Below are 27,205 nucleotides of genomic sequence, written 5' to 3'. Positions count from 1 at the left end.
AACAGAGCTTATACCGATGTCAGTGCCTTTCTAAAAAGATAGGTCTTTAAAAGCTTCCTAAAGGTAAGCAAAACCGGTTCTTTTCGCAGGTCCTCCAGTAGAACATTCCAAATCTGTGGGAGGAGGACCAAGAACGCTCTGCCCCCTTTTGTTTTAAGGCTGTACCTGGATGAGGCTAACCTACAGGCCTCGGATGAACATAGAACCCGGCCGGGAACGTACTTGTTCACCCGATCTTTTTATATATTTAGGTGCCTCACCATAAATAGCCTTATGGGCTATGCAGAGACTTTTGAATTGCATGCACTGTTCAATGGGCAGCCGGTGCAATTTATTCGTCCTCCAGGGGAGTCTAAAAATGAGCCTAGCCGCATCATTTTGTACAACTTGTAGTCTCCTGAGGAGTTTCTGGGGAAGGCCCAAGTAAAGGGCATTCCCATAATCCAGCCGAGAGATGACAGTGGCGGAAACAATTGATTGCAATGCAGATATGGAAAGGAGGGGAACAAGTCTCCGTAGCTGCCTGAGTATGCCAGTACAGATTCCCACAACCGAGGAAACCTGGCAGGACATGGACAATTCCGAATCAATTTTCAGTACCAGGCTTTTTACCACTGGGACTGGAACCACTCCTTATTCTGGGGGCCAAAAAAGATAACACCAAGGGCAATTTTAAGTTGGAATAATAAGCACCCCGGTTTAATCCGGATTGATCTTCAAGGAGTTAGCTGCATTCCAATTAACAGTAAACCTAAGCAGATTTTTTACGGACTCCTGAGCGTGGCCGGAGTTATCAAGCCGGACCAGAAGCTGAGTAAATGCTTGCTACTGATTGATAAGAGATAAACCTGAAAAAATTCTGATCATCATATGTACAGAGATTCAACATACATATTATGTTAGAAACTCTTGGGATATTGAAACATGAAAGTTTATTTGCGACCTTCTGCTTTGAAGGCACTAGCTTATGATGGCATTGAGTGTTGTCTCGCTCTTTGTATAAATTCCGAGGTTCGCTCTTCATTCAAGTGTTAAATGGCAACCAGATGGAATACATTTTATGTAATCTATCATTAAGGATAAGAGATCCCCTTTAAAGCTGGCATATAAAATACAAACCAGTTGTGCATTTGGCTAAACAATGGTGTTTCACCACAACAGCAAGTTCTATTAGTTCATTAGCTTTGACATAATGTCAGTTTTGCAATTTTGCTGCCAAGTTCCTCAACAGCATGAAAAAAGTGGGAATTATTTCTATGTCAGAAACAATTGGTCCTGTGGAGTTTAGTGGAGGGGGCAGGATAGGAAATGTAGCAGTCGGATACACATTAAATGTATATTGGAAACTCAAACGTGGCCCAACACATACACTAACCAAACGTGTCAAGATGAATACAAAAATTTGATTGTAAATGAACATCCTGAAAAGAAGGCGAAACAAGGATTCAGAAATGCAATCTTGTTTTACCCAATGCCCCACTGGTGCAGAACAGTCACATTCTAGCCCAGAGGTCTTCAAACTTTTGAAGGTTGAGCCCCCCCAGCTGATTTTTTTTAAATGTCGGGCCCCCCCCACCACCTGACAGAAATTTCTGGAATCTGGTACACTACATAATCGACCGCCACCCACATATCCCGGGCCATATCCGGCAAATAATGTTCAAAACAATGAGTGTTTCCTCCTCCATTAATTCCCTTACTACCACTCACCAACAATGCACCTCATCTCTTTATAGCACCTTTCTGGCAAACATATAATTTTTTTTATAGTGCTACTCATAGTTTCATTATACTCAGGGGCATATGTACAAGCCCCTATAGACACCACATCGTCACTTTTTCTGACGTTGTGTAGTTAAGCCACTTCACTTGGCTTAACGCTGCCTTGTAAATAAGGCCCCCTTTCATGCTATGCTTAGCGTGAAAGGGTGGGCAGTGGGTGTTGCGGTGGGCGTTCCACTGCAACAGGCACTGATTTTGATGTTGCGCCCTATTTACAAGGCCAGCGTTAAAATTAAGAACAGGGAAAACCTGGTCTTAAGCTGGCGAAACTAGGAGAAATGCATTATTTCTCCTCATTTTTGCTTCATCCATGTGTGCTGCCTTGTGCAGCACACATGGAAAAAGCAAAATGCCTTGTATTTGTAAAGAAAAAAAAATATCAACTTTGTGATTTCTGTGTGTGCTGCATTAAGCAGCACACATGGAAGTGGGACAAATGGCATTTAAAGATAGATTATTTATGTACAGGAAGGTCCCCCTCCTGTACATAAACAATCTTTTCCCTGCACCCAGACGCCCTTGCACTATGGTGCAATAGTGTCTGCGTTGGCGCTACACTGCTAAGTGAAGCGCCAGCACAGGGGAAACGCAAGGCTGCACCATATTGTTGTAAATATGGTGCAGCCTTCTTTTTCTGAAGTGGCGGAGAGAGGCCTTAACCCATGACTGCTAACGCCTCACTCCGCAACTTCCTTGAACATATGCCCCTCAGTTCTGTGATCTGCATGGTACACCTTCTTTGTAGCAGGCACATTAACCCTCTGTGCTGTGAGGGTGGCAGGAGAGCTCATGTGAGTGCACAGTGAGGTATGTGACAGTGTGAGAGTAGGGTACGTGGAGTGACTGCAGGGTGAGTGAGGTGACCATATGAATTTGGGTGTGCATGTTAGTGCAGAGTGGGACTAATGAATGCATGGTTAGTGATGGGCTTGTTTAAGTGAGATTGCAGATTGAGCAGTGAGGGGGACAGGTGAGTGAAGTGTCACATGAGTTCAGGGTTGGTAGTGTGCTTGTGTGGCTGCAGGTTGAGGTTCAGGGAAAACCGTGCAAGTGCATTGTGAGAGCAGAGTGATCACTGAGTGCATGGGTGTCAGTGTGAGGGAATTGTGATCGCTGCGAGTGCAGGGTGAGCATGAAAGTGAAGGGCGAGAATGAGGAGCAAGTTGTCTGAAGGCAGGGTGCATTCCCAGACACGTGCAGTAACTCAGCATGCTATTGAAGGCAGCACAGGGTTTCAGATATGTTAAACTATTGCTATTGCAATTATGGCATTAACCAGGGATCAAGGGTGGAGGAAATAAATACTGGGCTGATCTTGCTACAAAATTCCAGTTTTATGATTAGGGTTGCCAGCTTATTAATTTGATGTCCCACGTGGTACAAAAAAAAAGCAGTCACCTAAAGCTCTATTTTCAGCACTTATCTGTGCATACTCTGAACAGCAAATATAAATAGAAAGCACTTTAAATTGTGTTTTAGGGCTGCTTGAATTATATGACTGATAATAAAAGGGAGTAAAGACAGAAAAGTAACATCATAAATTAATACATACTTCTTTATAACTCATTAAGTGTCAAGAGAAGCAATTTGCAGGCTGTTTAAACACCTGACTGGGATTTGTCTTTTGGCAACTTAAAACCCTTTTAGCCCTGTGATCATTGCTCCTGCTGGTGTAATTTAAAAAGCAACATTGTCACCTTTCTGGGAAGAGCTGTCCCTCCCTGGACGGGGTTAAATTCCGAGAGCTGAAATGCTTCAGCTGCAGTGGGAGGCTGGAAGCCTTCCCTGCTAAAACTGAAAGCAGGTAACAGACATTCATTTCATCTGCAGTGCGAGGCAAGGAGTCTCCTCTGCTATGAAATCTCGCTTTCAGTTTTAGCAAAGGGTGCTCCTTGCCTCCCACTGCAGCTAAAGCATTTCAGCTGTAGGAATTAACCAGTATAGCCACCCCCCCCCCCCCCCCCCACCAAACCCCGTGTGTGGCAGCCTGATGAGACAGCTTCCTGGTGTGCACACAGCCCACCCGAGTATTTCACAGGTCTTTAAAAGACCTTTTTCTTGTTAATGAGGCTTTGATGGCTATCACCCTTTCTTAGGGCCCCTGCAGCTCCACTCTGCCGTTTGTTCGAATCAGTAGAGGACAAAGGTGAGATTTTAGTGTGGAGTGCGCCCCCCCCCCCCCACAGATTGAAGAACTCTGTTCTAGCTGAATTAAAAACAATATATTGATTTGCAGTACTTGAAGAATATTTATTTTATATAAGATATTAATTGCATGGTAAACCTGGATGCATGTCTCTGTACACTCTGTAGCCCTTAGATTGGAAGAGATGGCACGGGGTGCGAGGATAGAATACTGTTCACCTTGGAGTGGAGTGCCAGCTAGCACTCCTTGAATAAAACCAGTGTTCTCAGCTCTGGTATGCTCGTCTACTACTAGAGTTACCTGCGGCGTGTTAATTCCGTATGTTAGTGTACATATAGTTCCACAGAGCCGCCATTCAGCCTTACTCACAACTTCACCAGTCTAGACAGAACTCACAACTAACTGCATTCGGACATCCTCCAAGAGTTATTCAGGATTGGGTGCTTACCAGTAGTCTGACTTGCATACACCCGAGAGGCTTTTTTTCCTCAATGTGCCCAAATCTGATCCAGAACATCCCTTTTCCAAACAGGGTGATTCATACTGGCCAACAATTCGTTGAGTCTTCTGATGAAAGGCAAGTTTATTTTTAAATAATGCAGTGCAAGAACCATGAGTTTTAATCATCGTTGGGGCGTTTTCTTTTATTTGACTCATTGCGGATGTGATGGCTATTATTGGGTGAAGATTCATGTACGTTTTACATAAAACCAATAAACTACGTTTTGAAAAAAAAGAACCATGTGTTTTAACTCCCCTGGCACCTCACCTTCAATTTTAGTAACAATGTAGGTTATAGCAATCTCTTCTGAAGCAGGTTGGTTAAACTCAACTGGGCACCAATCTAGCAGAAAGGAAAACTCGGTTGAGGCTTAGTATTATACAAAGAGTGCTGCTCTTCACCAATCCTTAGTAGATAGGTGAGAGCTTTACACTGATAGCCGGGCCTAAAACTATCAACATTGGATCTCATCTCAGCCACCTTGTTCATGAAGAAAGAGGATACTTTTTGAATGCACCTCCGATACATGATTATCTCTTTACAAAGAAAGGGCTGGGATTAGATTTTCTATACATTCTTATACTTAGGATACCTATGGTGTATTCTGCTGCATTGAACAAGCACCTCAACATTTTTTTATTTATTCCGGTTTGCTCTTTTTCAACTGCCTGCAACCTACTTGGTCTTCTAAAAACTGCCATTAGTGCAGGATTTCATACATGAACAATAAAGTGAGACATTCACTTTTTTCCATTGGCATTAAATAACTTTCTGGCGCCTGGATTGTGCTTATGTCTCGGATTCCATAGTGGTAGTATTGTTAAAGGATTACATGAGGACAGGCTCTTTAACAGGCAGTTTGCTGCTGGGCTCAGACACTGCTCAAGTTAGGGTGAACTTGCCCAATAAACCCAGTGTCATGGCTGCTGCAGCTTCACAAATGGCCATGCACTTTCTCAACCAGCACTGGGGTACATGCTGGCACAGTAAGCTGCAAAACGATGGAGAAACGAGGACAACCCCCACTGAAATGTGCAAAACGTGCCCATACAAAATAGTGCTGCCGAATGAGGAGCAGAGTTAATGTGAGGCAGGATCAGAGTAGAGAGGAGCCGGATTGTACCTTTGGACAGAGAATTGCAGTTTGGGGGTCTACTAACGTTCCTGAAGGCCTAGGTGGCTTACCCTTAGTTTGGATAAGGTATCTAGAGTAGCAGTGTTCTTCGGTTATGCTCATAAAGCTTTCTTAAGAGAACAAATTAAAACCACCCAGCAACAACACTGCGACATAGAAAGGCCAGCTCGACATGCGGAAAGTTTGTTCGGGTTGTTCTACTGCAGGACTTCAAACTCTCTACAAACTAGACTGTAGAAAAATGGAGGAGGCAGTTACAGACTCAAGCCACAATTGTCAGCACGGAGTGGTGCAGCGTACACGCTCTTGTGTGTCATTGGCTCAGAGGTGTGCTTTTAACAGCTGTTGAAGCGCTCAGCAGAGGGCAGTAACATTCAGACGGTCGGACTGCCGCACCGTGTTGCAGTGGTCAGGAGACCTCCTAATTACGATACAACCACCGTGGTGGCAGTCAGAAAGTGCACTTTTACACTGCTGCTTGTGCTGTGGTCCAGGATAAGGGCAGCAGCACAAGCAACGGTATAAAAGAGCACTTTGTGCACATCCATGCAAGGATGTGTCTGGTAGCACTATGTGTGCCCACAAGGCCACTTTGCAGTGGCCCCAGTGGAAAGGGGACCCTGGTTGGGGCCCTCAAACTCTCTTTCCGACAGCCATGAAAAGGCTGCCGGAAAAGGACATCGTAATCCAAATGGCAGTGCCTGCCTGGGCACCGCCTCTATTAAGGGTTAACGATTCAGACCTCTGCCCAGTTGGGATCACTGATCCTGGCAGAGGTCCGTCCCTCAACAGACGAGGGTCCGACAGCCAGCATTGTAAGGTGGTTGTCGGACAGAAGGGCTGTCTGTCAGGGGGACCGCCGACATCATAATGAGGCCCTTAGTTAGCACTTTCATTAGCTGTGGAGAGCACAGACACTAATCCATAATTACTCGTAATCAACTGATCTGAAATCTCTCTGAACATGTACCTTTGCATAGCAAAGGCAATAAGTAGCTCAAGAACTGTTGCAGGAAGGGAGAGTGAAATTGTGGTTAACTGGCCAGGCATTTTCAAGTGCCAAAAAGAATTATGGACCTTCATTATTGTCTCTTCTTTCATAACCCATGCCAGACTCTGGACACTGTCAATTACAATGCCACACAACTACTTCCTTTATCAAGGCAACAGCATTTTGTTCACAATCACAGCAAATGGCCACTGATACATAGCCCAGTAATGCAGCTAGAGTCGTAATCAGTGGAGGTGTGACCAGTAAATGGGAAATGAGGCAAGGGCCATGAAAAACTGCACACACAAGTTTTACCTATGTACACATTTTGGAGACATATTTAGTAAAAGGAAAAGGTGGCAATGGCGCTTCAATTTGGCGGATGTAAAAGTCAGTTGTTGTGTGAGCAGCCTGTGCATATTTGAGTAGGGCAGCATTAGTAGAGGAGTTCAAGCTAGAGGTAAGCTTTCATCAAGGAAAGACAATGCTCATCAGGTTGCTCAGATTGCAACTACTGATTATGTCTTCCACTGAAGCTCCCTCGCAACAGATAAATGGCTGGAAGACGCATGGTGTCACACAGCTGACTCATTCAGGTTTCAACAGCATTATAGACTTTAGAGCAAGTGCACATTGCTTAGCATTGTTCTTTATCCAACATATACACACCTTCTACGGAGTGGCCTACAAGCCCCATTAAAGCCAATTACTAGCTGTACTGAGCAGTTCAGTCGACAAAGCTAAAATCTGTGAATAAATGGCATTTAAGGGTGTTGCTTTTTAAATCCCCTTTTTCCTAAATGACTGCTAGATCTTCTTCATTAACACCTCAGTACTTTGTAACCAGCAGGTAAGTGCCCACTTAAGTTCTAATCTGTTAAACATTTTATGATCTTTGAAAAGTACTGCAAGAACAACATGCACTAAAATTAGAACGTAAGATTTTAGGGAACCATTTCAGGTTTGTACCAGACTATGGAGACTATTTATGGTAAAGTATATGGAAAAATAAAAAGTAAAAGTATCTGACTCGAAAATAAATACTATATTTTAGATTAAATATTGATGGAAATTAATTTTATATATTTATTTATTTCGGCCAATTTGGCCATAAAAGACAGATATACAGTTTAAAAGTAAACATTCATAGTAGCACGCGTAGCAACAAATAATTAAAAAGGTAATGTTAAAAATGATTTTTACAATTTCCATTTAAGATATATTTTATTTTGTCAGATTATTGTAAACATATACACGGGTCCTGCTCAGAGTACCTGACCATGTTTCTTACGAATGATGTAACCAGAGTAAAGGAACCTACTTATGCTAAATACAATGTACTGGGTTGAGTTACTTTTCATGACCCTATAAGCTGTAGAACAGGATCTGGTTCCTAGAAGGTTACACATTGGTTTTAGCCATTTCTTTCTAGCGTTTACATAAGCACTACATATAAAAAACATATGAACCTCATTCTCCATACAGGCATTGAAACACATAGGACAACACCCGCTTTTAACATTCAATTCTCCCAGTCTTTTCTGTGACCATCGATCTGTATTGTGGTTCAGCATAAGTATCCCATACCTAAACTTTAAGTAGAGGGACTTTGCGATGGGTGGCTCTATCTCGTCCAAGAATGATTCAAAACGAAACTCATCCTTGAATGATAGAAAATCCTGAACTCCGGACCCAACTCTTGTTCCATCTACTAAGTTGTCACTCATATGAGTCCAAAAGGCTCGCTTAACTAATAATTTAGAAGAGGTCGACATGTTTTCAGGCGTCTCCCACATTGAGTATAAACCCAGGAGCGTAAACCATTTTTTGATATGCACAAACCACTGGATAGAATTAAAAGAATCAAGATTCAGCAGTTCTTGTAGGCCATTTCTATATTCTACCAATTCTGGGGTGGTCCATAACCTAACCCAAAATATTAGTGGTCTTAGAATGGCAAAATAATCTGTTCTTCTAAAATTCAGGTCGAGTTGAAGTGGTATTAGAGGTGTACTATTTGGGACCCTTACAATGGCACGCATAAATTTATTGTCCAAGCTCTTAAAACTGTCTTTTGCCCAAGGTCCCCATATCTCTGCTCCGTATAACACAGCAGATTGAATTTTGAATTTAAAGAGTTCTAAAACAGGGGTTACACTTTTACTTGTGCTGGCATTTAGTTTGCATATAATCGGTTTAACATTGTGGGCATACGATATCTTACTTTTCTCGATTTGGGCCTTCCAACTTAATTTCGAATCAAGTGCAACACCCAGATAAGAAAAGTTTTCCACAGTACCTAATTTCTGACTATTCAAGGTCAGGAACCCTCTGTCTGGTTTACTGGGATTTAATGACATACATTTAGTTTTATCTGAATTAATTTCCAAACCCTTTGTCATGCAGTAACAGCTAAAAGAGTTAAGGAGTGCCTGGAGTCCCTTCTTGGTCTGAGATATGAGGATGGTGTCATCTGCGAAGAGCAGCGCAGGCACCCTTTCTCCATTAAGCTGCGGGGAATCATTAATACAACCATTCAGATAATCGGGGACATCATTAACAAACAGAGAGAACAGGGTTGGGGCCAAAACACACCCCTGGCGAACCCCGCGTTCAATCGGAATGTTTCGCGTCAGCTCACCATTAGGACCCCACCTAATGTTTGCAAAGTTGCCAGTGTGCAACTCAACTATTTGAGCCAGGAGGCATCCTGGTAGACCCACTTCACTTAGTGTTTTCCAAAGCAAGCTGCGCGGGACCAGATCGAATGCAGCTCTCAGGTCAACGAAAGCTACATAGAGGTGACCTTTCCTAACCACTTCGACGCTAATGACAAAGCCAGCTCGTCATGGGCGTTACCTGCCCTGCGCTCATGACGAGCTGGCTTTGTCACAAACAAGCCATTTATTACTTTTTCAGCGCACGGCAGGTAAATGCGGGAGCGCTGAAGTGGTTAATATGCACGTACTTCCAGATCAAACAACAGAATCGAAATATTTGGTCTATAGTGCTGGTCTTACTCCTAAACCCTGCTTGGAATTTGGAGATTATATTGGAATCGTCCAGCCAGTCGTTGATCCGAAATAACAGGTGTTTGGCATATAATTTTCGCAGCGTGTCCATAAGACTAATTGGTCTGTAATTAGAGGGTGTTAGTCTATTCCCCTTTTTAAAAATTAACACAACTTCCGCTGCACGCCAACTATCTGGAAAACAACAGTTTGTAGACAAAACATTGAACAAGCGGTTCACGTAAGGGGCCCAGACTCCTACATTGTGTTTGTATAGGTCCCCCGGTATTTTATCTGGGCCTGGTGCTTTAGTGTTTTTTAGTTCGTTAATTGCCCTTACTGTTTCCTCCAGTGTAAAGTTAAGGGGTTCAATAGGAGGGGGAGACCATATACCCCTGTTGTTAACACCGTCGTATTGTTGGTAAAGAGATGTGAAATGGGTCACCCAGGTCATTTCATCCAGAAACGTGTCTTTCACAGCTCTGCCTGCGTGCCCCTCATTTGCCACCAACCTCCAGAATCCAACATTATCATTGATTTTTGCAGCAGCTAACATTTCAGCCCAAAATCGACTCCTCCCACAGTTTTTTTGATATTCTTTGGACACGTTTGTACTCCTCCCTTGCAAGTTTAACTTCTTCTTTTGACCTACTTTTGATGGCAAACAGTAAGTTTCTCTTAGCAATCCTACATGAGTGGTCATACCATAATTTTCCATGACTGGCCACTCTTATATTTTGTTGTTTTTTCCTTGGCATTTTTGACAGATATGTTTTTAATTCATTGAAGAAAACATTGTGGAGTTCAATAAAATGATCAAAATGTACAGGTAAAAAAGTTTGGTCAGCTATGTGTGCAAACGTCTGCTCAAAGAGGGAGTATACTGACGCTAGTGCCTTGCCATCTGCCAAAATGCGGGGCCATTTTACTGCCCGTCTATTGTTATTTATGTGAACATCCTCACACATTCTTCCGTGGGTGTTCATAGTTGGTGAGGTAATAGTGTCACTAAACATATGCACGTCGATGTAAAGTTCCAAAGGATAGTGATCACTTTCCCCCCTACTTGTCACCTTAAAGTCAATCAAAAAATACCAGATACTAAGTGAAACAAGTATGAAGTCTAAGTTGCTGTTAGCTTTGGGAAAAGTTGGTTGTTTTAGCAAATCCGAAGGGAGGCGGCCGTTGCATGCTCTAAGACCATGATCTGCAGTTAGCCTTAGTAGTTGGCCGGCCAAAGTAGAATACTTGACACTTTTTAGAGTTTCAAGCTGGGGAATTTTGTACGCTTGGTCCTCATCTTCAAAAACATCATTGATGCCTGGAACAGGTTCAAAATTACAATTTAGATCTCCTCCCAAAATAACCGGAATGTCTCCAACTACATTTTTCAAAAAGAGGTCCAATGATTCCAAAGTAGGTGAGACCTTAGAATGACCGATTGGTCTATTGTATACATTAATGATGTAGCATTCATTACCCTTAGGGGGAGTAACCTTTAGGGCCAAAATGTCAGGAGTGCCTGTATCAATAGATTCAACCTTCATGACCAGTGTAATTTTAAGCCAAATGATCAGACCCCCTGATGGTCTTCCTCTATCAGACTGGACTGCCTCAATTCCATAGGTTTTGTATCCGACTCGGTGTGGAACTTCAGTCGCCCAGGTTTCTTGCAGAAAACAAATATCACTGGTGTCAATATAATCTGCCCAATCGGGGTCCTTTAGGTTCTTGGCAACCCCAGCGATGTTCCATGATAGAATAAGCAAGCGAGATGTTGGGCTCTGGTCATCAAGGGCTGACATGATTACCGATTGATTGGGTGCACTGCCTAACTGAGAGTTGACCATTTCTTTCTCTACCTGTTTTGCCATTTCTCTAGTTACAGTATCAGATCCCCCATCCAGACTACCCATATCTAGGGTATAGCATACTTTATCAACTGGTAGAGACAGTTCCCTGTTGGGGTGATTTGTCATTATCTTACGCATCCTATCTTCAACATCCTTATTTACATCAAGCATTCGTTGATCCATTCTGGGATGGGAATTATCAATACCAAGATTACAGAAGGTGTCGTATAACTTAGAAATACAATCTGGCATAGTTCCAAGTCAGTCGACGGCATCTAAACAACTGAATCTATTAAAAGTGGGGATGCCAGACCACATATTTTGATCAACCTGTCTAGCCAAGTTAGGTGCGTAACCATGATACTGGTTAACAAAATTCCAATTGGAGCCATATTGAATGGGCCTTGGTGGAGGGTAAAAAAACGATAGAGGTCTAACTTCAATGGATGGTGTTGCTCCATATGATTTCCATTTGCAAATATGTTCAGCACTATGGGGTTCCTCAAAAGATATAACAATACAATCACCCATAATTGATTTGGCCATGGGGCCAACCCACGGTACTCTCCGAACCATGAGAATATTGCTTTTCATGTGGTTCGGAATGGGTTTATTTGTGTTTAACAAATATATCACTTTATTTTTTAGGGAGTGAAAGTTCTCTTCATATTGGCTTTCTAGTTCGGGCACCCCTGTGAGAACAGCTACAAATGGGCTAGCATCAGGTGGTAGGTCTATAAACCCTCCTTTAAAGTTATTATACATATGGCTAGATTGGTGATTTGTCTTGTAAGTACTATTTACAAAAGATCTGTCAGACAAGAGTTTGTTACTTGCCGGAGTGATATGAGGAAAGACAGAAGGATTTAATAGGGGTTTCTTTAGGGCCTTTGCACTCTGAATAGAGGAATGGGTAGTAGTAACATTTGGCAATTGAGATGTGTTACTTTGGCCATGGCTTTTCTGCGAAGGTTTATTAGTGGAGTTTACAGATGTAGAAGTATTGGGAATTGAATATAATTTGTCAGTAGTATTTATTGATTGTTTAGTGTTTATATGTTTTACTATTCCCTCCTTTTGTTCCTGTTCATTAGTTGGATTTTTAATCGTTGGAAGTACGGGAGCAGGAGCTAGAGCTTGCTTAGGGACTATAGGTACATCAGTACAATTGAGGCTCAAGCTTGATAAGGTAATGACACTTTTCTCTACCTCAAGCAACTGGTTCTCAATACCAGTTAGCCTGACTTCTATCGGTCTAAGTAGTCTCTTAAGTGACTCTTTGGCCCTCATGAACCGAATGGACAGCCATTGTAATCGAGTTTTGCTCATATGTGCTGTCATTAAAACTTTCTACTGATAAAGGTGCTTCCTCAGTTATAGTATTGTCAATAGTTACACTAGGCACATTTGGAACACCCCCCATAACGTTCTGGCTAAGTGCTACCTTTGCCTTTTTTCTAGCATAGGCAGTTAAGTATTTGCGTTTTCTCTTATGCTTTAAGTGCGCTTTATCGGGCACTTGGCTTTTATTAGACTCTATTTCAACCAATACTTTAGGGTTCTCCTCATTTTTGGTACCCTCAATACTTCCTATCGTGGAATCCAAGGGAGGAGGGCTTTCGGGATCAACACTAACGGATGGCTCAACAAAATCATAACTAGTATGGGGGGTTGTTTCCTCAGCAGTAGAATGAACCTCAGCCAGAGTGATGATTGGCATGGGTCCAGTAGTGCGCTCGGGAGTTTTTGAGTTAGCAATACTACCTAAGGAAGATTTTTTCTTCAGCGCAAGCTCGGTAGAGAGCCTCCTAGCACACTCTAGTTCTAGTGATACTTTGTGCTGGAGTTTGGTTATTTCGTTGTCAATTGAGAGGCTAGTCCTAGTGATAAAATCGTCTAAGGTGCCTGTAGGCTTTTTTGAGGTCTTAGTGGATTTACTCCTAGTTTCACGGACAGACATTGTGTGGGCAATATGTGAAGTAAATCAAAGCAGGGAACCCAACTATATCGTTCACATAGAAAAGCCAAGAGGGAGGGCCCGGTCCGGTCTTAATCGGTCTATAACGGCCTAAAACGGCCTAAAACGGCCTAAAACGGCCTAAAACGGCCCTGTCTTTGCCCAGTCTTAGCCCGGGCTGCGTCCCGCGCTGCGGGAGTAGGATGATGTTATGAAGCCTCAGGAGGGCGGGGGGCGGGCCAGCAGGGAGAGCAGACCGGAAGCTCTCCGTCGGTCTGGCAGGGACTTCTGGGAATTGAAGTCCCCGCACGCTCGCAGCCCCGCTGCAGCCACACGCCCGGTACCGCTTTTCCTCCTTACCGCCTCAATGCTCCTCAAGGACGTCAGGTGTGATCCCCGCCTCAACACAGGCACAGGCGAAGGGGCACCCGCGAAGCGGGTGCGCCGAGTTGTGAAAAGGTGAGCCGCTGTTACTCTCTGGCTTTAACTCGCTAGCAGTGCGATATTCCTCCGTTAGACAAAGTGTATATATTTATTTTAAATGTAAAGCAAAATAGAAAATGCTACAGAACTATTAAGTTGAAGTTTAAAATAAATCTTTAATGGACATATTTTAATGTAAAATGTGTTTTCTGAAGTTTTAATCAAAAATATTTCCAACCTAAACCCATCTAAAGAAAATCTTTACTATGCATTCATAAAAATCATGTATAGAATGAATTAAAATAAATGTTGTTATATATTTAATAAAAAGGGTCTAATTTTTTCAGTTTTTTAGCTACCGATTAAACTCTCTAATCTGCAACTAGAAAGGAAAAACCATAGCAGCCACGCCAATTTGTAGGTGCGTACAACTATATAAAATGATACGGCAACCCACGTCAGTCTTTTTTCATTCTTTAGCCACGCAACCGAACATCGGAGAGGACGCGCAACACGGCTAAAACCATTGGCATAGCCAATGGGTCCAAAAGGCACAACACACTAGCTTTCCCAATGCTTCTGAGGGAGGGGAATGGGATGACATCACAAAATGACCTACGCAAAGTGAACAAAGGGAGAGCCTTGTTCCAAAGCAGAGCAAGGCTGCATCATCAGGCTTTTAGCAGATGTGAAGCATGTGTCAAAAATCCCAAATGGAAATAGATATGATTATTTCCACTGCTTCACTAGCAATAGTGTTCTTAAGTGGTATATAAACATCTTGAGGGAAAGCCAAGATTTATCAGGCAGAAAAATTAATTCATGAAGACGTACCTTGTTTTCTCCTGGAGCCATGTTCTCATAGATCTCCTTCAGTTTCCCATAGTGTGGCCGCAGGAACTTTAGAGGTTTGGGAACAGAGGTCATGGATGTGGTGGAGGATCTGATCTGTCGCCGAAGCTCCTCCAGTGCTGGGTGATACAGGGATGTGTCTTTTTCCTGAAAAAAGACCAAAAAAGTGCTGTCTGTGTCCATGTTAACCCTTGCAGGTGGCAACTGAATCTTGGCACATCAGACAGACGTAAGATATGCACTATTTTTTCAGTGCGTAAGTGAACAGGCTTTGCCAGTCTAGGTGAGATTAGGTGAACAGTTTGAAGGAAAAAAGTTTGAAAAGCAATATATTTGTTACAAACAAGAGAAAGGAAATCAATGTAAAATTCATTAGTTCCAAACTGGGTAAAAAAAAAAACCAAACAAAAAGAAGAAAGAACAAAATAAAGATAAACAGATAATTAAAGGAGGTTAAGGGGGTGGACAGCAAGTGATTTGGGGGTACAGAGGCAGGGTATGTGTGCATTAATTACATATCTTTATTAACCCAAGTATGGAGAAAAGTGAAGTGTTTGTGAAAATGTTATCAGGCAGCTGAAGTGCTTGCGGAGGGTGAGGGATAGGCAAACCCCCGGTTTTGTGTATATGGTCCTGAAGAGTATTTTACCACTTAATATTTCGTTTTAATTTTAAAGCTTTAAAAAAAGTGATTCTTTGAATTCACATTTAAGATATACTGAAGGGGAGGATTTCTTTTTCAACAGAAAGTAAAGTCTGATAGAAAAACTTTGGGAGTTTCACATGTATTTTTCCTCACTCTTCCATTTTCTGACAAAAATCAATACAGTTACAGTAAAATCAACGGGGGATGCAAATTGCTATTGATCTTACATCTCCTTCTGCACATTGGTCAGCGAAACATGCCTAATGAAACACCCAATCGGTCCCACTGCAGAACCTTTTACATAGAGTGTCACAGTTATTAAAGACGTCATCACATATTAAACTAACCCATAATCCCCTTGGGTAGACACTCCTGACAGCACCAGGCACATAGGAGGTAATGCCTACAGGCATCACCAAACACCTTATTCACAAAACCCTACTAATTGGGTTTCCCTCCACAGTCCCTATCAAATATTACAAAAAAGTCGGTATCATCATAAGGCACAAAAGTCGGTCTCATCATAAGGCACAAACAGTCCCACTACACACTCTCCTACCAGCAGTCAAGTAAGAGTCCCATGACTAAAGGTACGACCATACCCTTCACAGTGGACCAAACATTATATTGGAGACCATGTGGATGCCTCACTACACTTCCCAACAGATGGCCCCATTATAAAATTCTCCAACTACCTTTTGCAACAATCCTTTGGTCTACTCTTCTGTTATTTTTTATAAAAGGGTCTGTTCTTTAATAACACAAAAGCTCTACCACAAAAGCTTCACTGAGGACAGGGTCACACACTTTGGGTAGTGGTGGAGGGTAAGCTGTTCCAAATGGAGCAGGACACTAGACTGATTTTCATATGGTTGGTCTCGGTCTAAAGTGTCATAGTGGGCAAGTAATGTTGGCTGGAATGTGGACTGGAGGGATCACCAGTGCCAGCGAACATTGCTTACATCCCTTTGTTGTTTGCGCCAGTGCGACAAGTAGTTCAAGATGCGAGCCCCTGCTCAAGCTATACCCCACTCACATAGCCAAAGCGGGCAAAAACAGTTCTGGAGTTGCTAGTGTTCCCGTCTGTAGGGGACCGGACCTGACAGCTCGTGTTGGAGTGTTAGCAATAAAGCATGACCAATATTAATTTGACTATTGCTGTTGTTTGTCTAGAGTGGCATTGAGGCTGAATAAGGATGAACTTGAATTTTGTATTTTGTAGCATTCAATCAGTACCCAACAGATGGCATTACCTTCCATATACTAACAGTTCCAAGTGAGACTCACCCCAAGTAGAATGTGTTCATCACTCCAGGCATCTCCATTTTGTAAAATACAAATAGTACCAGTGCAGATGCTGCCGCGGAGGCAGCGTCCCTCTTATCCGAGACTGGTCTGGCATAAAATAGGAACTGTTGAGCAGTAGGCTCTACAGATAGTGACATTATCATCATCCCTCAAGAGACACGCTACAATAAGACCGTTACCGAAGGCACACCCAATGATAACACAGCAACTGTCCTTTAAAGACACGTCATATGACAGCTGCTAAATAAGCATTTACCTGTAACATACAATGGGACACAAGCATTTGTAAGACTTCAAATACATCAGCTACTTACCCCCAGCCTCTCGACAAGCATCTCCAGTTCATCCTGCAACTGTTTGTCTTCTTCGGACTGAGAGACAAGAAATTGTAAGGTTACGGTCAGTTATAAATAGGACAGTCAAAAAAATATATAACAAAAAAAAAAAGCTTTAAAAACAGAGATATGACACAGATCACCAGCTCTGTCTCTAAGTGAGGCCTATCAGACTTACTCCAAAACTATAACGTAGAACAGAAAGCAAAGACTACAGACTGTTAAAACAGGGTGACTGACCATCGATTGTGGTAATAATAATAATAATTACATAACACTTGCCATCAGGCACATGTAGTTGGTTGTTACTTGTTGGTTTTTACGGTTACTATTCACCAATTAATTTATATGGTATTTATTTCAGAAGAAGTAGCAGATGAGGCAGCCAATTGAGATTCCAACTTCTGTTGATCCACAGTTTGCAGACAGATTTCAGCAATAGGTCCATTTTTATCACAAACGTCAACTGTAAGTACTTCCTCGTGATACCAGAAATTACATTTGCCAAAGACTGGCCCAAGAAAAAGGAAAAAGATCTACAATGAAATATTTTTAAGAAGACTGCAATTGACCAGAAGTCTTGCTGTGACTGCAGAATGGTGGAGTTAGTATACCCTAACAAGTGATATCAGGGACGCAACGTATTAACCACTCATCCTCTATTCAAGCAGGTTTCCAGAGTCTGACATTTTCTGTGGTGGACTAAGCCATTTTAACAAGTGTTAGCTTTGAGAGTTCCACTTTTAATGCAGTGGAGCAGCGAGGTCCTACGGGTGTACATTGGCAAAAGCGACGATGTGTGGAATGGTGTTGACAGCAACATAATGAACTGAGTCACAAGTGTCTATAACTTCTTTGAGACTTCAGTAACTTATTTAACACAAATGTCTGGTTGTGCTCAAATTAAATAAACAGTATAGCTCCTTTCATGGCACTACCTTCATGCAAAATACTTGTAATGTATTAACTTCTTAGCAAGTTTTAAACTAATATGAATATTATCAGGTCTGATTCAGTTGATATAGTTGGGCGATAGCACCACTTATTGTTTACAACACTACTGAACAACAGTTACTACACGGTGGTAGGACACTCTGCATAGAACATAAACAATTAACCAACAGATGTCAGTCAATCATGTTCAACAGAAAAACACCTTTATGACACAGAGAGAGGACAAAGCACAGCAGCATGGTTTCATCTAATGCGGGACTAAAGTAAGAGAATTTCTATAGCGGACCACAACTGTGAAGGTCTGTAAAGTGCTTAACCGTGCTGGATGCCAAAATTAGATGGCATTACATTTTAAAATTGCCTTTAAAAAACCTCCATTGGCAGATAGTGTGTCGAGACTTTCAAAGAAAGGAAAAAAACGATAAAAACAGATGTAGAGATCTGCTGAACTTAGAACACTGGATGCACAATAGTGGGAAATCTCCTCTTGTCATACTTGGGGTTAGAACTGCCTTTGTACTGGTGCGATATGAGGCACTTAAAATAGATCATGGATTCAGTCAGTCATCAATGTAAGGTTTGTTTGTTGGTCTCAGTGATATGATGGCTACTGCACAGGCCCTCACCTACACTGCTCCCCAAAGTTTGCGCTTTTATAGCAGGTCCATTTTGCATTTAGCGAATCCCATCTAGGGCCAACTGCAATAGTCCAGTCTTGGGTTTATCATCACCTGGCTCAAGATACCCCTTCGATGAGGAGGTTCAAGATCAATATAATTCCTTTAAACATCCCAGGTAAAACATTATGTTCTTGACTATTTAGTTAATGTGGCTACACGTTGAATAAATGTAATCCAAGAGAACACCTGAGTATTTAAGGTACACATTTGTACAAAATACTTACCATTGGGTCCCAATCCCGACAGTTCTCAGAAGTACAGATATTTCTGTTTAGCTCTAAGAAGCTGCTTACTATGCTGTAGGCGCTTCAGAAATGCATTTCATGTGTACCCAATGCACCACCTACTTTAACAACCAAGGCACTTGCTGGTGCAGCTCTTCTGAGACTAGGAGAAATCCAAAGGATTGGCTGTATGTATTTACTTAGAGACCTGCAATGCAGTGTTTAGAAGGTAAGAGGCTTTTAGCTACTGTGGCATTGGTCAGTTAGCCAGTAGGAGTGTGTGTGAACCAAACCCAGTTACTGTGGGGTTGGAGTTGTGCTACTAAGCTTGGGAAGGGTATGTGGGAATCATTATCGCTGCATTAAGTGAAGGTACATTTTGCTCAGTTTCAGACTGTGTGTCCTCTCAAGTAGGATTAATAAAGGAGTAAACCCTTTACAAAAAAAAGTGAGTGAACCAATTAACATTAATGAGAAAAGCACAGCATTACACAAAGCACTTCCGTCTGCATTAAATCAATTACCAAAAATTAGACAAATTATGCAAGGGCTGTGGCAGTATGTTGGGGACAACCCTGCTCAAATGAAAAATGAAGGAATGAAGCATGGCTACGGAAAGAGAGAGGGAAAGAAACCTCTTCAAGGACGCAAGCTGCAAAAGACAACCACAACCTAATTTGTGGGTGCCAGCAGCATCGATACTGCATGGTTCACCCCTTCATTCACTCAGCCCGTTTTCCTGCTCTTCCCTATCTACTAAAGAGTTCTGGGATTAAGGTAGCCACAAAAAAGGGGTGGCGGGGCTGATGGTAGTTGGCATAAGGACTAATTATCAAGTTAATACCTTTTTAAAAAATAAATAAATTAAAAAAAGTGCAAAGGGATTTCACGGAGAGAAGTCAGCAACTTTGTGCATCATTCAAATTCCTGCAGTGAAAATTCCTAAAGCCATATTAAATGGTTCAACAAGGTCCTATATTTGAGAAAGAAATCTCTGATCAATCTCTTAGATCATTTACTTATAGTACCCCTTTTGGGTGTATGCGGTGTCACATTAAAAAATGCCTAAATAATAAAATACAGCATATGGGAACATGAGATCCATATTCCTTTTAATGAGGGCAACTCTGCCCTAAACCAGGGTGGGGGGGCTTAACCCACAGAACTCTCCCAAGCAGGCATGCAACATTATAAGCAGCAGACTAAACATTCCCTCATGACCCAGAACTTTCTCTTGGATAACAAATGCACCATATTGTACAGGTGGAATCCCAATATTTACTTGTTGCCCAACTAACTAATACATAAGTTAAAGCATGAACGTTAGGGTTCGTGAGCATCAAACTACAAGGCTGATGTAAAAGTCCAAAAAGTTAAGAGCTTAATCTCCATTTCAATTAGTTATTTACTCAAATTTAGACATTGACATGATTCATGCAATATTCATAAATTCAGAATTCCAAGTTTGCCAAAACTATACAGCCAGTATAGCCTAAAGCCGCCAGCATGTTTTGTTGCATGGCATGTCACTTTTTCAAGACTATCAAATGCATAATTTTTATAATTACTGATTACAATTCAGATATTTGTGCGTTAATCAATGATCTTCGCTCCAAACGCTTATGGTTTAACAGTCTTCAGGGTAACAGTTCCCTAAAAAAACACGAATGCTGTCCAAAACTTAGCTACTCGGCCTGGGGATGTACTAGACTTCCTCCCCTCAACAATCGTAGACAAGAAAACATCCAAAAACACATTACTCTAAATATGCTATTTTGCAGCTTTTGTCAACTATGACCAAGTCATACCATGCTCAGAAACACAACGTCTACACCAAGTCTCATTCACCTATACCTCAGGAGTACTTGGGAACGGAGCTGTAAATGCAACTGAGACACCTGCCAGCGCTCCAAGCTTGCCAAGACAATACAATGGGTCCGCACTTGTGTCTCCAGTAGGGTTACAGTGGGCGGGTTCAGCAACGCTGAGCTGCCTCCCCGACACTTGCATTCAGAGCTCATCCCAAAAGCACAGAATGAAGCTGGTGTTGTGTAGTTCCACATCAAGGATTACAATTACTGGGACAACTATAATTGTATTTATATAGTGTTTACGACCCTTGACGATAACCCAGTAAATAAAATTCACCAGTGTCAACTATAATTAATCTGCCAACAGGAAAAAAGAAGCCTTATTTACTGCACGATCTCTGAGAATTCAAGATAGAGTTACCACACCATCAATATGAGACCCCAGTGTGTTCTACCAAGACGAAATCCCCAAATTAACATTGGTTTTAATGTACTATTCAACTTCACTGGTGCCGATGTCTTGCTATGGGTGTTTTCTTCACCTTGGCATCTTTTTGTATAGTGTTCACAAATTTGAAGTACTTTAGGATGTGTAAAAAATACATCCTGTTCAAAACTGTCTGCAGGGTGCAGCAAAACATACTTGGACTATAGCAAAGGGCTTGTTTTACTGCATCAAATTGTATCCTAGAACGTAGGACAAGAGTGAAGTCAGTGTAGAACTTTATTTACTCACCCAATGTTCATGCGCCTTCTACTGGCTCTACAAGTCATCATATATTCCATTCAATATTTTGAAAATCGTCCATGAATGCATCTATAGAAATCCATTCTTTTGCTTTACTTTCATTCCAATTTCAGGGAAAGCCATCTGCCAATCAAATTCCTTGATTCTCCATATAATAAGTGTAGCACTAGTGTGAGCCTGTTATACTAGTGTTCTTGCACTCCCAAAAGTTGCTAGGATGTAAGGTGATCAATCGCGTTTTAAGAAGTCTCAAACTTCAGATGAAAAGCCTGTGTTAGGGTTGGAATAACAGCATTTATTCGCTAACCGAGAACAGGCAGGTCCCTGTTAAATGAACTCCAGTAACATCCCAAAGGAGCATATAATTAGATAACTAGCCACCACAGGCACAATAAACTGAACTTGAGAAAAACCTTCTTACCAAATCCACCTCGACTTTATGAGACACTACTCCAATATCTTCATGTTAAACTTGGGGAAAACACAAATGAAAGACAATACAGGAAATATCACTAACAAAGAACTAAGCAATTGAGGGCCCAGAAGCTCCCCGGCTATAACGTTTTACAAGACCAATGAGAAAACAAAACAAGCACTGACAAAGTTAAAAGTTTTAAGCCAATGCTGGAACTGATAGCTTTAGCAAAGCCTATTTATTTTGTTGAAGATATATGATGGCTGAGGTTTTGTGAAAGAGCAAACTGCCAATGGCGGAAGTGGGCTGACCCACTGCTGTATGCTGTAGTGGATGGAAGAAAATGGTAATGAGATAGGAGCAGACCAATAGAAGACTGCTGCCTGAAAGCCTACAGAAGCATAGCTCAGTTCAAACAAAGTTTATTTAGACCATTTAGTCTTTAAACAACAGCTCATACAATAACTTTTTTTAAAGTCTCCACATTAAAAAATGTTATTCACAACCATATAAACATCATATAATCCTTAAAACTTAATTCCTAAAACTTTAAAACACTAATATTTCATTTCAAATAGCAATACACTTTTTTGCACTTAAGCCTCCAATAAGTTGGGGAACTTATACACACCCTGCATATATTTCCCAATGGCTATCGCTATATCTAAGTTTTCCATGTCTGCAAGAAGTTCCCATGCTTGCAAACGCACCTTTACCTCATACTTTAAAAAAATCGGGCGAAGCATAGAATATGTTTATTTTAGTGAAATCAAGAAGTATTGGCTAAAACTGAGCTTAAAATGTTGATGTTTTAAATTAAGGAAATATGCTTAAGAATCTAAACTCATACTGATTGTTGTTTTTCTTTGCTGTAGTTAAATAATTCCAGTTTATCCAGAACGTGCAAGGAGATAATACAAGTTCATAGCTGCCATTGGCCCAAGTCACGTGTCAGAAAGCTAGTCCTCCTTTTTAGCCAACAGAATATTCCTTTATGAGACTTGTGATTTTTCTTAGCACATTGTCAGAATGGGTTTAAAATACCCTGTTTGCAAGGTTGGTTAAATGGCCAAGCTGTCTAGTCACAAGACAGGTCGCCTGTTGACAGGTTCCCTCTGACTAATTTGGCTTACCATTGGAGCAAATGATCAATGTGGTCACACTGATGGAAAAAATAGTTTTCATTCTCTGGCTTTCATAAAGGGTTAAGCATATCAAGTCTCCATGTCGATTTATTATGAAACAATAATACAATTGCACTAAAGGCTGTTCCATTCCCGATGTTTTAATTTTCTGGTGTCTCCTCTGAATAAATCTAACTGATAAATTCCAATCGAGCTGAAGCATGTTTGGAGTTGCTGATGCTTCCGTACAGAAGGGATGTAGCTTAGCAGTTTGCCACAAAGGAGAAATGTCCGGTTTGTGCTGGACTTTCACTTTTAGGACAAGGACTTGGTTGATATGCCAGTGTTTGGTTGCTATTTATAGTGGCACATAGAGCTGAAAACAATGGCTTAGCATGCAGTATTATTTGCAACGCCAATAGCTCAAACTTTCAGTAAAGCGAGACCTATTGCATTGCAAATGCTTATTTCCACTTCTTAGTCTGCAGTCTGACTGTGTCCTAGATGCAGGAGTGCAGAAAACCACCAGAAATGGTGAGATTGTGTGCAGGATAAGCAGGCGTGCTCTGCATGATGGCTTTGTAAATGATGCAGCTGGTTTTGAAGATGGTACAGAACAGCATAGGGAGCCAATGATGTTCTAGAGGGATGGAGTTGGTATGTTCATATTTATTCAGGACCTGGATGAGAAGTGCTGCTGGGTGTAGGATACCCTTGAGAGATGCCAGTGTGGAGCCGGAGAAGTCATGGAGAAGAGTGTTACCGCCATCCAGATGCAGATGCATTAGTGCTTGAACAGCAGCTTTGAAGACGCTTTTTGGAAAAAACGGTTTTACTTTCTTTAGATGAGATGGCTCTCTGTAGGGCAATGTGTTCACTGAGGACAAGAATGGCATACAGGTTGAATCCAAGTGACTTAGGCAGTCAGTGAAGATCGGGTTTTTGGAACAGACAATGCTCGGGTCTTTGAGCGAATTATGTATTTTGTTCTTGACAAATAACAGAAATTTTTCTTGATTGGGTTCATCAGTGCTTGAGGAGTTGGATGTCTGAAGAAGAGGAGACTTTCTAGTAGGGTTGTGTATCCCTGGCATATTGGTGAATCTTGATGGTATTATCTGTGGGTATAGCACCATGACAAAAATGTAGAATACTTCAAAACCATTGCACTTTTAGTTGACCAAACACTACTCCTTGGTAATAAACCAACAACTGCATGAGGCAATATAATTTAAACAAAAAATACTTGTCAGTAGGACCATTCAGCAACACAAACCAAGAGATTTAACAAAATTCCATTTATAAATTGAATGAACCCTGGAAAATAATTGCAACAGTCACTCAAACAAAATAAACAAAATCAGAATCTAAAGAAGTCATTAAACAGTTCAACATGAAGCTATATGACCTGAAAATGGATGAAGCTTCACTATGGTACTTCCTGGTATATTTTTTTTAAAATGTTATCAAGTATAGACAAATATGAAGTTTTCTAAGAGCCACAGAAAAGGCAACCAAACACCAGCAATACATCATAAAATGTATATTACTATGCTAGCATAACAAGAAGCAGGATTGAAAATCAGTTCTTCTATTCAATAGTCTTAAATCACAGTACCAAACCAATGAAACATGCTTCCCGCATCTCAAATGCTAGTGATAATATTAAGTATAAAACTGGCTACCACCATCATTAAAATAATATCCTCAAAGTAGGCCCACTAACTAAAAGTAACAAAGAACATCAATGTTCATTCTTTCTTAACACTAACTTGCCAAACAAACTGCATTAAAGAATAATTGCACTTCTTTGAGCCAGAGCATCTATGAAAATAATAAATCCGTCCTCTGCTACTGTTCAGTTCAAGACTCTTGGAAAAGTGCAAAATGCACCTTCTACAAAATAAAATACAAACCTAAATGCCTAGAAAACTATTGACCTAGCTAAACATCTGGATCAAATATGTCCTGCAATTAATAACAGAACAGCGGCATACACTTTCACCAACACATCATACACCTGAGCTCTGCCTCCCTCTGGTTGCTCATTTTCCTACATCACACCCAAGACATGGAATAACCTCCCTCAACACAGAGTCTCCTCCTCACTTATTGAGTTCCTCAAGAAGTTAAAGATTTGGGTCTTCATATAAGCACCACAGGACCACACACCTGTCCAAGCGCCTGGATACCCTCTTGGATGATTCAGGAGCTATACAAAATCAACATAACAAATAGAGGCCAAAAAAAAAAAAATCACCCAAAAAGTGAACTAATGACACTTCAATGTAATAATCAATCCGGATTCATACTGGCCTGTGGAACAGACACCGCCCAAAAAGTTAAATGAGATAAACAGCTCAAAGCCCTAGACAACAATCACACCACCTGCTGTCGTGTCATCCTACTCCGTGAACGGCATGTGTAATTTCTGGGACAGCTTAGCAGCTTGCTTTTTCCTCAAAATAAACAAATAAAAAGGGAATTAAAGAAAAACAAAAGTCGGTCATGTGTGGCTCCCCAAGGATCTGCCCTATAACCAGGACAATTAAATGAGTACATGCCTCCCCCGTTGCTAACAACCGACAACATGCACATTGCACTTTCCAATGCATGCTGCATGGGAAAAATACCAGAGAGCCACCTTGACAGTTAAAACTACAAGTCTCCCTCATTGCTACCCAAAAGAAGCAAACCTGTAGTCATCAGAGACTTCACAAACACTCAGTATCCATCTGTGCTTTCTCTTATTCAAGAGGCCAATGGATTAGCTCGAAAACCTACATATCTAAAATGCAATTTGGCGCGCTGCACTCGTGGCTAGTAGTGACTGCTTTTTAAAAAAACAATGTATGTCTCTATTTATCCAAATATTGACGTGGACTTATAAGCACTTTCCATAATATCTGTCATCAGAGTACCGAAATGTAGTGCGAGTGAAAGACTAGTTAGGAAATATGTTGACGTTGCTCTCGGTCTTTCAAACCCCTGCGATCCGAAACAATGTAACTTATTGTCATCATGACACTTGACATAAAACACTAGAGGTACAGGTCACCCTGAACCCCACATTAGATCTGTGACATCCACTAGACTGAAACTGAAATGCACATTTTATAACTCTTTGTTATTACTTGTATTACCAAGGCCCCTTTTCTTTCTGGTCCTATAGCTCTCGGTCTAACCCATGGACAGCCTCTAAAGAGTACTCTCCCATGGCAGTGACACAGCAGCACTGGGCCTGGACCGAGTATATGAATCAGCAACCCCTTCCCTGGGATAACCAGGCCGACAGAAAGGACTGTCCCCCTCGGCATGTCTCACCAGCTCCTGTTCCTTCTCCCCCTTCTTGCCCGCGGGTACTGCGGGCTTCTTTTCGTCCTTTGCGGCAGGCGGGGAGACCGCTTTCTTGCGGCTGGCGTCCTCCATCTTTGCTGGTGGTTACTTTCCGGGATCCTGCGCAAGCGCGTCCCCACGCGCCCTGCTCCGGAGGGCGGGGTCAAGTCAAGAACCGCCAGTCAGATAACGCTCCTTCCAGCTACCTCACGCAAATAGTTCAATCGAAATTGTTGATTGGTTAGAAGCCTAGAGGGCTTGTCAAAGCGAGGGTTGAAACGCAAATTGAGTTTTGAAGGGCTCAAGAGCGAAGATTTGTCAATAGGAGAAAACCTTTCCCGATCTAAGATGGCGTTTCTTTGCGTAAGTCACAGTCTGGTGAAAGATTGCATCTAGATAGAACTATAACGTCCCAAAGGTGAGCACCATGCTGCTGGGAGGAATATCATCACCATATTTTCTCATATGGATTTGTGGGTGAAAATGCTTCATGTTTGTGCGTTGTTTATTTATTTTATTTTATTTATTTAATGCGATTTTATTTAGCGGGAACATTACCCGAAGGTGTCAGAGCGCTTTACAAAAGAACAAGTTGCGTTACATAAGGATTTAGGATTACATGAGTTACATAAAAGATACAAACAGAAAAAATTGCAAATGTACAAGTTGTAAAGTCACACAAGGAAGAGATAGAAACTGAAAAACCAGCATTGGAAATGCAATAGGGCTCGCATTAGGAGAGTTTGAGCTATTGGTCTTATAAATGTTTTTTTTTATTTATGTGCTATTTTTTCAAATAGTTAAATTAATAGCTTTGTCATTTACAATGGCAATAGTTATAACTTTTGCAAATGTGACACCTATAGCATTTGTAATTGTGATGTTGTCAATTGCTTCCCCCACAGAGAACAGGATACCAGGATAGGTAAAGCAGTGCCTTTATTATGTTTATCAATTACGCTATCTCAAAGA

At 41.4% G+C, this 27,205-nt stretch overlaps 1 protein-coding gene across 1 annotated transcript in view; it reads right to left on the bottom strand.

The window, feature by feature from the left end:
• The window catches only part of PSMD2 (proteasome 26S subunit ubiquitin receptor, non-ATPase 2), a 95,821-nt gene extending 69,428 nt beyond the window's left edge, over positions 1-26,393 (bottom strand). The window contains exons 1-3 of the mRNA XM_078666088.1: positions 26,222-26,393; positions 16,921-16,977; positions 14,635-14,799 (exon numbers count right to left, since the gene is read on the bottom strand). Of these exons, the coding sequence (XP_078522214.1) occupies positions 14,635-14,799; positions 16,921-16,977; positions 26,222-26,326 (327 nt within the window). The 5' untranslated portion in view covers positions 26,327-26,393. The remainder of the gene's footprint in view (positions 1-14,634; positions 14,800-16,920; positions 16,978-26,221) is intronic.
• Between the last annotated feature and the right edge of the window lie 812 nt (positions 26,394-27,205).

Source organism: Lissotriton helveticus, chromosome 11 (assembly GCF_964261635.1).
Source record: "Lissotriton helveticus chromosome 11, aLisHel1.1, whole genome shotgun sequence".
Lineage (NCBI taxonomy): Eukaryota > Metazoa > Chordata > Amphibia > Caudata > Salamandridae > Lissotriton > Lissotriton helveticus.
The sequence above is the reverse complement of the archived record's forward strand: the minus strand, read 5'-3'. Positions and strand labels throughout refer to the sequence as shown.